The sequence below is a fragment of the Coturnix japonica genome, chromosome 2, assembly GCF_001577835.2.
Source record: "Coturnix japonica isolate 7356 chromosome 2, Coturnix japonica 2.1, whole genome shotgun sequence".
Classification (NCBI taxonomy): Eukaryota; Metazoa; Chordata; class Aves; order Galliformes; family Phasianidae; genus Coturnix; species Coturnix japonica.
The window spans coordinates 37,794,597-37,807,547 of NC_029517.1; the positions used below are offsets into that span (position 1 = coordinate 37,794,597).

Below are 12,951 nucleotides of genomic sequence, written 5' to 3' on the forward strand. Positions count from 1 at the left end.
TCTCAGTGAAGGACACTGGGTTAGCAATGACCTCTCATTCTTACATACTACAGGCAAAACTTAAGCTTTCTCCTAACAAATACATACTTTGTACATAGTATATGTAATATATATGTAATATATATGTATAGTAATATGTAATACATACCTCAGCAGACACTCATCTGATGCAGCCAAGAAGTGGCCACGTGCAGAAGCAACTGCATAGCTTTTGCATGCAACCTATCGGCAGTCTCTCAAATAAGATGTCCAAGCCTGTTCTCTACATTGGTTTATCTAGATGCAGTTGCTTCTTTGAAACACCACATGCAACTACACCAAACTCAGCACATTAAATCATTAAACACCTCATTGCATCAACACGTTCCTGTTGCCCATCTAGAACAGCACAAGGCAGGTGCTTATTCAAGAAGAGTATAAAGCGATACAGCAAGAACTGTAGTAGCACTGATAGCATGAACATGCTGAACTTGAACGCTCCATCTGAACCAGCACAAGGTTCTCTCTCTCTGCTGTAAAGTCACCATTATTTGTTTCTCCTCACACCGGTGTGAAAAGGATGATTTCAAGTGTGAAGGAAGTGGTAAAAAACTGACAGAAAACAGGAAACACAGCACTGAGTTTCAAAGCACGTTCGTTTGAAACACAGAAACCTCGCAAGAGCAAGGGAAGCACTAAAATGCTTTGTGAAGAACTGGACTATTCAGTGCTATCTCAAACTATTTCACATGCTTAGATAACTGCTGCATGCGATGCCAAACTAAGTAAGTGGTGTCATAGGTATCTCGTTATTACAACATACCACTGGATTTAATTGAACAATATGATTTTTACTGGCAGATTATGTTTATGGTTCCTGAAAAGGTAAAAGAAATCTGTAATATCACCTCAGTTTTATGTCTTAAAGCCACTTACAGCCGAGGGTTAGAAATCTTAACCACAAGTATCTCTTTTAAAGCTAAATGACCCCAGTACCATCCCAACACACGATTAACTCTGAATGTTTTCCTTCCCTCCTTCCTTTTTCTTCTGCCAGGGAGACCACTTCCACTTGCAGAGCAGGCAACGCACCCTGATCTTTACTCCTGAGCATCCAAGAGTGCTCTTATGCTGTTACAAAAGGAGAGAAACATCAAAACTGAGTGAAAGCTTCAATCAAGACCCAGCGGTCTGATATGTCAGAGGCATCAGCTTTACCAAGGCAGCCACATTAGAAAGATGTTGTGGCAGAAGTGAAATAAGAGCCTGACACCTCAGCAAAGCAATGTTTCCAGAAAGAAAACCTTCTATTAAACCAGCTAATAACTGAGGAAAGGGGGAGGAAAATTAACTCCGAGTTTCCAGGTACAGAAATTTTTCTTTACATCACACACTTTCAAAAAGCATACCATAAAGGTTGCCTTCATTATAAGTATATGCTCTTAACTTCGCTCAACACAGAAAAAAACCCAGCCTGAAAGACCTTATTCCCCACATGTTATTAGAAAGTTGCAGAGATGCATGTAAAAGCAATTAGAAGCCACAGAATGGTGCTGGTTCACAAAGGGGCTGCACCAGCATGGAGCTGGAAGCAGAATAAGACTCTAGAAAATCAGATTTACGCAGTATTTTCCAATATTGCAATAACTTCACCAAATAAATGAGCAGGTGTTTTTGAAAGCACAGCTCCTTGGCTTGGGCCAAGGAATCAATGTATGTCTGACATCTTATCACAACCTGGAACTCCCAGTTTCAGATCTGAGTATCCTGAACAAAGAACACAGGGAAGAGAAGGGTTACAGAAACCCAACTTCAGATGAGCTGATACACTTATTTATTTATTACATAATTTAATGTTTTTCTGCTATTCTTAGTAAAGTAAGCTTCATCAAGCTGGCTTGCTTCTCTCTTCTCCAAATGTTATCCTGTTTACCCTCCACAGAAAACTGGTACCAAAGAAGGATTTAGGCCTGGGGTGCTGCATGCCTTTAATATACTTACACGTGAAACTTCTTCCTATTAGTATACTGAAAGAAAGCACACAGTACTCTCACTATGCTGCAGCAGCCGAAATCTGGGTCTCTTTCAAAAGCACAGCAAAGACTTTCAGAGGCTATTTATCATTTACACTGAGTGCTACTGACTTGAAGTCACTGTTGTTATGTCCTGAATAAAATGAGAGGTTAGCCTCTAAAATCATTAGCCAGCCAACTGCACCAGAGGATATTTCATTGCTTTTAAAGCCAGTAAATACTGTTGCTCAGGAAAAGGGCTGCTGGAGCAGGATTCCCAGAGCCATGACAACCAGGGCTGTGTATACGCAACTTCCTTACATAACATGAAGTCACTGCCATGGAAACCAAAGGACGTCATGAGCTGCCTGTGCTGTGCCTGCCTTAAACACAGGGCACTCGAGCATCTGTTCTGCTCAAGTTTGTACGCTGCACGAACCGTACCCACATTCATCAGCTTAACCACTGAGCTGGGCTTCGTCTCATTAAGCATTTATTGCTTTCTGAAGTTCATCACTTAATCCTAAAAACAAGTGCCATGGATTTCAGAAAGCTTTATTTTTGTGATGTAACATTCGCCAGCCCTTGCAAGTCAGACACTTGTCACATTTTATATGTGCTACGCGAGCTTGTATCATAAGCTAAAAAACTATATCCCTTTGGCAATAGACACACTTGCATTTAGCTACATAAACTGAGTGCCCTTAATAAGGTTGCTTATTTGAGACCTTTGTGGGAACAAGGGATTTTTCTCCTCCTAACAGAAGTAGAACTACTGAGCAGCTTGCACTGCACATATTGGTCTGTTGGTAAGACATGTACATCTGTAGAAAGACATTTAGTCAGGTTTTAGAGTTAATATTCCAATGAGAAGTGTAAGAGACAATGTCAACTACCCTGCATGACGAGCCACTAACCTCAAGAGCAAAAAAACAATGAGAAGATCACCTTTTATTGAGGTAAGAATGCATACATGTGTGTATATATATAGGTATGGGATCAATGAAGGATGGAAATGGGCATCATGGGCAATTACTCCAATCCCTGTGTTAGGATATGAAAGAGAATGTCACTGTCACAGCCCCTTCAGAGGACATCTCATAGAAAGCAAAATTCATGGGAACCTCTTGAAGATGAGCCCTGAATGTTGAGTGTCTTTTAAGTTCCTCTGTGCAGAGCTAAATGTGGACATCTTCATGCAAAAATCATCCAGTTTTTAGTGACTGAACCCTATTTCCATCCTTTAGCATCCCATGACTTTGCATAAGCTCACATACTGACATCTCCAGCTAGCAGAGATGCCGCTGTCTGGTAACAACATGATTTCTCAAGTTTGTGTAAAATGAGATTTACTTCTCCCTCGCACAAGACCGAGGCAAAGATCTTTTGCAATCAATGACAACACCATCAGCATATACAGGCAGAACTGGCTGTTCTTGCTTTAAAGCTCTGCAAATCCAATTAAAGGGGCTATTAGAACACACAGACAAGAGAATTAAGAAAAATCTCTTCCTTCCCCTATCCCTCCAAAAAAAAAAAAAAAAGAAAAGAAAAAAGAGCATAAATAGCAAATGGCATTTAGCAAATTATTTTCATAATTAGCTTATCTGTCTGATGAAACAGTCTGTTCTATATGTTACTTTATTTGACTAAGACATGCTCATCAGTAACTATTCTTATCGTTGGAAAGCATTTCTATTTTCATTCAGTTTGGCAACTATTACTTACTTTCTCCCTCAAGATAATTGCCTGGCTTTTGCTGTTTGCATGAAGCTACTATAGACAAACTGTTGATGCTCTTTGTGAACAAATAGAAACCCCCCCACCCTCAACCTTTCACTGAATGTATACCACTGCCCTCAATCCAGAATAGCCTGTTTTACTCTGATTTATGTGTTCTGCATTAAGAAATGCATTCCTTCAACTCTTTTGGTTTCTGTTGTTTAGCCACGCTTCTAAAACTACCGATTTAGGTCCCACCAGAACCGTGTTACCAAGTTAGTTGGTCATGGGTTGAGCATAAGTCATCGGAGTAGTAGTTTGTAAGGCACTTGAAATGAAGCTTCTTATCCCATGGACATGGATTCCATTATGATAAATACAGCAGTTTGAAATACAGTGAAAACAGCTCACATGTGAATGCGGCAGGGTGACTAAGGACATCCCTGTACTCAAGTTAGGGCTTAGTTGATATGCTAGTAACCAAAGTCTACCCCAACGGCTTCCCCTCTGTAGTTTCACTTGGATACTGGCACAAAACATGAAATATTCTTTGTTAATGCCACTTGATGAATGACTGTCATTTGCAGCCAAATGAGCTTCTCTTGCACGGAAGGTGAAGGCAAAGGAGCCAGGCTGAGCTCATCTAACCTAAACTTGCTTCTTGCTAAAAAGGGCAGGTCTTATCACCTTCCCCCAGAACTCTGCAGCAAGCCACAAGCTCCCATCGCTTCCTCTGCACCAGCTCAACACTGAGCCAGCAAACAGCTCTGTTTGCTAACCTGGCACAAGTTAAGCCTGTAGAAAAACTAATAGCCTTCTGGCAAATCAACTAATCAGATCAGCTCATCAAATAGGCAGCCACACAGCGCAGTGTAGCACACGAGAAGGGGTAGCTCTGCACTGATGCAAGCACAACGGAAGGGGAAAACCACATGCTGGAAGCAGCTACGTACCGTGCTATTTTAGCTTTCCGTACCCTCAAATCTTCAGACTCACTATGAGACCAACACCCAACCATCCAAAAACGTTGCAACATAACATCAAAACAGGAGTTTTGGAAAAGAAAATAATCATTAAAAAGCTGTTGAAGGATTTTTTTTGCCTCACTTCTGTTTTACTTCTATCGTGTTTGGCTGCGATCCAGTTTTGAACCTACTAGAATTCCAAAACACTGTCAGATACGCTCGGTAATTCAACACCATATATGGATTACAAACATCTTACTATTTTTTCTCCCTTTAGCCAGGCCCGTCAAATCTCATATTCAGCATTCTCATAAGGTAACGGGTCACTGTAAATAGCCACTGGCCACGATGCTTACATCAGTCATTTACTTGGTGAATAAAGTGCTATATGCAGGCAGAAACATCAGAATGAGCTTCACGCAGGCCAGATAAGGTCAGCTGTGTGCTCAGCAGTGCTCAAGCACAAGGCAAACCTGGCTGAAGCCTTGAATGGCCGCACACTCCAGCAGCACCATATGCAAATAAGCCCTTGCAAATCCCTGATGCAAAAAAGAAAACAGGGGAGACCAAGATCCCTCCAGCAGTGACAAAGTGGGTCGGAAAGCAACACAGCTGGCCCCTGCAACCTGACAGAAGGCAGAAAAATGGATCTGGACTCCAGGCTGCCAGCCAAATAGCACTGACTTTGAGTAACCATAATACCCTAAGTCATGTTTTTATGACCATCTCCCACCACTCTCTGCGCTGCTGTGAGGACATGCTGCTACACCGGAGGTCCTATCATCCTTTCTCCATGTTATTTGTGTATTGCAGTACCATTCTAGAGGCCTGTGCTCAACAGTGCTAAATAAACAACCCCAGTCCCACATTCTGACTAGGAGAAATTTTAAGTTGTGAGAACAACATAGAAAACCAACAGAACTTCTCATTATCTAACTCGCTCAGATTCTAAAAAGCCCTGAGAACATATGATCCTTGCCTAATGCTCTTCTTGCATCATTTTAACTACAGCCTTGAACACAAAAGGAAATGACAGACCTAAATTAGGTAGTCTCTTTTCAAGTGTGAAAGCTTTTAAGTAGCATCACAAAGGACAGATTAATCTCTAAACCAGCTGAAACAGTTACATTTCACAAAGCAAGCTTTTCCATCATTTTAAGCATTTAACTTAATAAAAGGCCTGCCCTGAATATTTCAGCTCTTTGCAACTACAAAACTTAAATGATATTTTCCCTTACAGCCATTCCAATATGACTAAGACATCAGAAACACCATTTTGTTGCAAGTCTCGCAACAAAAAACATGCACTGAGCTTTTTGCTTTTTCTTTTTAATTTGGCAACTTCAGATCAGTGCAAGTAGTTCAGTGCTTTGCTTTTTGTCACTGAAGAAGTTAGAATAGAAGCCCTGCAACCTGCTGACAAGGCTACAGGATCCAGTATCCAGCTACTAACACTGTACACTGGGGAGCATGCAAAAACTGAGCACATGTATTTAAATACCCTGGGAAATACAGATTAACTGGCATCCTTAAACTACACGTTCATTTTCAGCTAAGTTTTCCTACTGCCCACATCAGTGTGCAATAAGACAGCCCTCTAGACAGCTCTTCCTCTATTAATCAATCATTTTCTTTACTACAACCATTTGATCAAACTGCCTACAAATTACTGTAAGAAAATTTTCCTACATTGTCACCATTTTTACACTGAATTAATAAGAGGTCAAAGTGTGCTTTATTAACATACCATTTAATTCAGACCATCTGGTCAAAGCTTTTGGACTCAAGGCAGATTTAAACTCCCCAAGACAGAGAAAGGCATCTCTCAAGGCCAAGTCCCAAAAAGATAACTCTCAGACACACAATGTTTCTCCATTTCAAGTAATGCCCTAAAATGTAACATACTCAGGCAATTCCTTGTATTAGTCTAGTACACTGTGCTATCCAGGTACAACATGAAGACCAACTTACATAGGGCTACTACTCTTTTAAAATGGAAATCGACTTACTCCCTGCTTTCAGTTCTCAGACAAGACAAGAGCAGAGAGGTAACTGGGAGTTAATGCTGCTATTAATTTTTTTGTTTCATTTGAAAGCTGAAGTACATAGGTACTAAAAATGGATTCCTACCACCTAACAGCAGAACACAAGTAGCACGGGCTCACAGGGTCATTCTCAGATGGCAAAACTAAACAAGAAATAACCAACAGTTTTGGGGGATTTTAACACAAGAAATTAAGAACAGGTACCTTCCTGAACAGGAGGTAATGTCCTTGAACAAAGCAAGTTCAAATGTATGTCTGCAACAACATACTGCATTCACCTTACTATAAGTATTTAAGTTATTTATAACACACACAATTGTATCATACCCATATAAAAAGAATTTCAGTAACTTTCAAATAGAGATGCTCCAACACTAAGTCATCTGTAACTGTAGCATCACAACATTTCCTGCCAATCAGCTGGCTTCCACATACAGCATTATCTTGAAAGGGAAAACAGAGGTGTACGACATCATGGTATTTCACATTTAGATCAGCTGTTGAATTCAAAGAGGACATACCCACTGCTGGTGCATCATATTCATCCCCAAGTAAAATTTCAGGAGCAGAATACGCGAGAGATCCACAGCTCGTGGTGAGTTTTTTTCCAGGCTGAAATTTGTTGCTGAAGCCAAAATCAGTTAATTTCACAAGTCCTTGTTTTTCAAAGAAGACCACATTCTCTGGCTTTAAGTCTCTGTGAACTACATGCAGTTTGTGGCAGTACGATATCGCATGAACTATTTGAGCAAAGTACTTTTTTGCCAGATCCTCATTCAGGCCTTCTTCGTGCTTCATGATGTAATCAAACATATCCCCTCCATCACCTAGTTCTAAGATGAGATAAAGTTTTGTCTGGGTGTCAATCACTTCGTACAGCCGTACAATATTGGGATGCTGCACTAGTTTCATACATCTGACTTCTTGAAAAAGATGTCCAGTAGCTAAAGTATCCAGTTTGGTCTTGTCGATTACTTTTACTGCTACTTTTTCACCTGTAAAGACATGTCGAGCAAGTTTGACCACAGCAAAATGTCCTCTGCCCAAAGTCTTATCCAAGTCATACAATCCTGCAATTTTTCCATCATATCCTCGTTTGAAGCCCGCCATTCTGTTTCAGAAGATGAAATAACGCTTAAGCTCTTTGGAACTGTGATCTTTTCATAGAAGAGTATCCGCTGCAAATAAATAGTCCATCGTCGCTGCCAAGCATGCCTGAAAAAATAGAGACAAGATGATATATTTGTATGAAAGTAAGCAAAACCATTATCCTGGAATTCTCTCGAAGTCATACTGGCATGTTATTATAGATTACTTATAAGATCTTGAGGAGTTTTTGCAAAGAATTTGATAAGTTATATTGTGTTGACCAAAACATTCCTGAAGCCACATTATCAGTATTAAGTTGTTAACAGTGCATTAACAAAAATTTCACCAAAGCTGGGTGACATTCGTGTTCTTCTAAGAAACACATGAAGTCATCAGTGCTACAAGAACTATTATTGAGAAAGCCAGAATCTGCAAACTTCTGGCTGTTTAAATGACCAGAAATCAGCTGGACAACATAGACTTTTTACATGAAAACATTTGATTTATCTTAGATTTCAGCTTACTCTTTCATGTTGCAGCATGTTAAACAGACTAACATGCAAGATTTCATTCTGTTACATGTGAGATTAAGTACTATCAACTAATCCTGTAATTACTACAAATTAACAAAGCTTTGCAGGCTGAAATTAGAACATTTGGCTCACAAAAAAAAAAAAAAAAAAAAAAAAGTTTGGTTAAATCTTTTGACTAGAGTTATAAAAACTGGTGATAAAAAGTTAGTGTGTTCAGCAGCCCTGGCAATAAATCATAAGAATAGAAAGGAGACGGAGACAACTCAGGAAGCTCAGTTTGTGCTGAATTCCTGCTTATCACTAAGTTCAGCACGTATTTCAACAGGTAAGGTCCATTTTACAGAACGTTTATATTCAAACCTGTTTTAGAAGGTCTTATGCCTTATTTTCATTCTATTTCATATGTAAAACACCCCCAAAACTTTTTCTTGTGCCTGGAACTTAGACTGAAGTTTAACAATCTGTAGTTATCAATAGCCATTCATCCCAATTCAAGCACAAAGCACCTAGAAATATGAAAACTAGATGGCTTACTGCCAACTCAATAAAACAGAAAACACAGTTCTTTATAATATATTTTCTTTTTTAGAATACATTTTCTCAGTTTCAAAATAAAACTTCAAAAAGAAAAGCTTTGAAAAGGAAGCTGGCAAGCAAACAGCTCCTGACATTAGCTATTCTCAAGTCAGAAACATAAGCATTAAATTAAAAACACTCCCTGCTACACAAGTTGTTTCACAGGCAGTAAACTAATGAACCTGATTTCCTATGTATTTCATTATAAGCTTGGGGTCCTGTGAGGATTGTCTGTTGTTTAACAAGCTCACCTTACTGCCTCTCCCAGCTGGAATCATGGTATAACCTCTTCTCTACCCAGCTGTCTGCTTCCATAAAGTCAGTGGGAATGCAGTTCAACACCTCCACCCCTGTAAAATTTGAATGAAATCAATCAACTTCCGAAACCTCAAAACTTAACCAAGGAACAGAACAAGTGCAGCGATTACATAAACACAGAGTGTTTGTTGTTATTCTCTGGTGTTTGTTTTGGGAGGAATATTAATCAAGCTTTAAAAAGAAAAAGACTTAATTGATTTTGTGCTACTGGACCTCTTTATTCAGCTATTGAGCACTCTACTCCACACATCCTTCCAAAAAAAGCAACAAAAAACCCAACTCTGTTTCACTTACAGGTACCATAGCATCAAAAACTAGTAATAGAATTTTATCTAGCAGTAACAAATTTGAGTTTTCTCTTGAAGATATTTTTTTCTCTTTGGATTTGATTATTCAAGGTACAGGTGGATGTCACGCATCCATAAGCTACAATAAAACATCTAAAACTTAAGAGCAATAGTAAGAACCGAAGTAGTTTCCTGGCACATTCAGAGCACGGTCATTTAAATCTAGAGCCTCCCACTGGAAAACAACAAATCTATTTTCAAGCGATTCTTCAAGCATTACCTCTAAGAGGCATCAAATACCTCAAATCAAAGTGAGCATATTCTTATTTATGCAGAAAGGTTAAGCACTACATTGACACATCTAATCTTGCAAGACATACTGCATAGATGAGCAACTAAAATCCATACTCCATTTGGTATGGATGCCTACAGTCAAGAAACACAGGTTTCTTCTCAGTCTATTTTATGACCAACTACATGGGAGGGACTGTTGGATCAACAGGAAAGGAGCATGAAAGCAAAGGAAACTGAGGAAGACAAACACTGGAGGGGCATCTGAGAGGAGACTGAAGAGATGGGGTTTTTCTTGATTTAAAACTAATGCTTCTTATGAGTTTGAGAACCTTCTATAATATACAAGCTATCAACACCATGAACTACCATGCTCAACTTCTTAAAGACTCTTTCTTGCCTAAATATTAAGTCAAACCTCAAGATTTAAACCTCCATCCAGAAGAACTCATCACAACCTACAAATCTGACTCATGCCATAAACAGGTCTCAGAGGAGATGTGGCACCTTCTTTAAAGTCCCAGATTCAAAGATACCTATGTATTTCTGTTCACACAAAACAGAGCTTCCCTACTGCATGGCAAAAACCAAAGCTTCAGCACTGGAAGAAACAAGGATGACTGACCCAAAAAAAGGCTGGTTTCATTTTAGGTTAGCATTATTGAAGGTTCCATTCCTGCAGAGGGGAGAAAGCAAAGCCAGCCTGATGTAACAGGATGTATTTTGTCTGAATTTAAGCATCTACAACACTCAGCTCTGAGGAAAGATCGGTACATAAGAGTTTTGTTCACTTGGCACATGTTCAATGTTTGCACAAACTAAATGTTTGCTACTCATAAACATTAACCTGCAACATTATTCCAGCAAGAATCAGTTATGCTTAAGCCACAGAAAAAATACATCAGCCAGTAATCAATAGGATAAAAGCTTACAGAAACAGAAATTAAACTGTATTTATTAATGCTGCAGTCTCATTAGCTGGAATTAACATAAATTCATTAGTAGTTTAACATAAAGGCTCAATAAAGACTAACTATTCATTCTGTAACAGATTCTTGTAACAGAGATCAGGAGAAGCACTTTTGTAATATTAGATGCATCTGTTTAAGAGACTAAACGACAGTACGGCAGCTCATTCATCTCTAGAAGTATCTGGAAAATAAAGATTCAGAGCTCCATTTGGATGCAACATTACAGTATTATCAACACAAAACCTTCCCTCCATTATCAGTCTAACAGATGTGAAACTGAAGTAATCTTGACCGGCACACATCCCACCAGAGAACAAACCATTCCTGTCTCCCTTCACAGGGAACAGAGATTCAGTCAACACATACGAGTCACAAACAAATTGCACCCTAAAGCAGACAGTAGAGCAAATGAATCATTTCTTAAGAGCACATTTTCTGTAAGAGGAGTTTAAGGTGATGAGTTCTGTGGATGTATATATACACATCCATAAGACTAATTAAAGAAACGCCACCCTCTGCTTCTCCTTTCAGACTCTTTTGTCTCAGAAGAATAACAGCATCTACACCAATTATTTATTTACTAAATAAATACATGTTGAGGGTAAGACTTACGTTGCTATTCTAACTGTAAGTCAAAATTCTGCACAAGTTGATCACAGATACAGAAGCAACTTTGTGACTCAGAAAGCAACTTAGACAAGTTGTTGATACACACTCAGATTACAAAGGAAATATCTACTCAGTACACAACCTTGGCAAGTAGGATTTTTCATATTATTTCACTGTTCCCTACCAGCTTTTATCTGTTACCCTATAGCATGGTACCTTCATGGTACCTTGCATGGCTACACCTATGATGATGAACAAGGAGTTACCAGGTAGCTCTACAATCCATATATACAAAATAATTAATTTGTATAATTTAATACCATTCCCTAGTTCTAAACAGTATTGAGAATTCTGCTCTGAGAAGGTATGAGTTGCCAGCTGCTAATAAAGTCCTGCCATTTAGCATTTGCAAAGCATGTAGTGAAGTGTTAGCATTATTTTAGAGTGTGCTGCAGGTATCAGTTATTAATGCCTCAGCTTAATTCTAGTTTAGATTCTAAGAAGAAAGAGCATTCTTATTTAGTGCTTTGCTACAACTCTAAGGCCCATCACTTGGAGAACAGTCAGATGTAGAATTATTCGACAGGCCAACTAACTTTATGAATCAATGATCCTGGATGTACAAATAAAAGCCTTGTGGGTGAGGAATGGTGTGTGAGTGGTTAGTGCTATAGATTAGGGAAAAATATCAAGTGTACTAGCTTAATACCCTGCAAAGAGAATTAGGAGAGCCTGCACAACCTGAGAACGAAGAGCAAGACATCGCGATCCTCCCGTCCTACTCCACTCCCCATACAGCAGTGTAGTGCCCAGCACAAGAAGGGCATGGATCTGCTGGAGCAGGCCCAGACGACACCATAAGGCTGAGCAGAGAAACTCAAGTACCTCTCCCCATGGAGACAAGCTGAGAGAGTTGGGGTTCAGCACAGAATAGATGACGTGGCTATTAAGGGGTCAGATACATGAAGAGTGATCAAATTATGAGCCACAGACAAACCACCCTAAGTAGTCACTGGCAATGATCCCAAATGCCTTTAGTTGTGAAATGTTTTAAGAGGCCAAGATACTTTCACAACCACACTGATAATCACTACTGTTGGCAAAGCACTTTCCATTTCTAAGAGCTAACAGACAATGCAATCTACTCCATGGGTTTAATAAACTCTGCAATAGCTTTATGCTCTTCACACCAACCACGGCTGCAAAAGCAGGTAATTTCTGTGTCTGTTTTCCTCTCTTGCTCCTTCTCTAAGTCTAGTATGCAGCTAAACAAACAAAAAAGCATGCTCCATGAAATACACACCACCACCCTGTTCACATGTCAGATGCTTCAGCAGTACAGACCACTTCAGAGCTAAAGCTGCTCTTCAAGACTTATTGCATAGAACACCAGACCTTCTCAAATGATCACCTCCTCTGAACTGCCTTCTGTGAACAAGTATGTGAAAAACATCTCTTTTTAAGAGCACTTGCTCCAGATTCCATATCTGCGAGTACTTTCTGTACCCTTAAATCTTAGTTTCAGAATGGTGACCCTCAAGCTGTATCATCAAA

At 39.4% G+C, this 12,951-nt stretch overlaps 1 protein-coding gene across 1 annotated transcript in view; it reads right to left on the reverse strand.

Moving 5' to 3' along the window:
* Positions 1–12,951, reverse strand: part of SNRK (SNF related kinase) — a 29,769-nt gene that overhangs the window by 12,860 nt on the left and 3,958 nt on the right. Inside the window, exons 2-3 of the mRNA XM_015853939.2 lie at positions 9,173–9,271; positions 7,245–7,938 (exon numbers count right to left, since the gene is read on the reverse strand). Coding sequence (XP_015709425.1) covers positions 7,245–7,833 — 589 coding nt within the window. The 5' untranslated portion in view covers positions 7,834–7,938; positions 9,173–9,271. The remainder of the gene's footprint in view (positions 1–7,244; positions 7,939–9,172; positions 9,272–12,951) is intronic.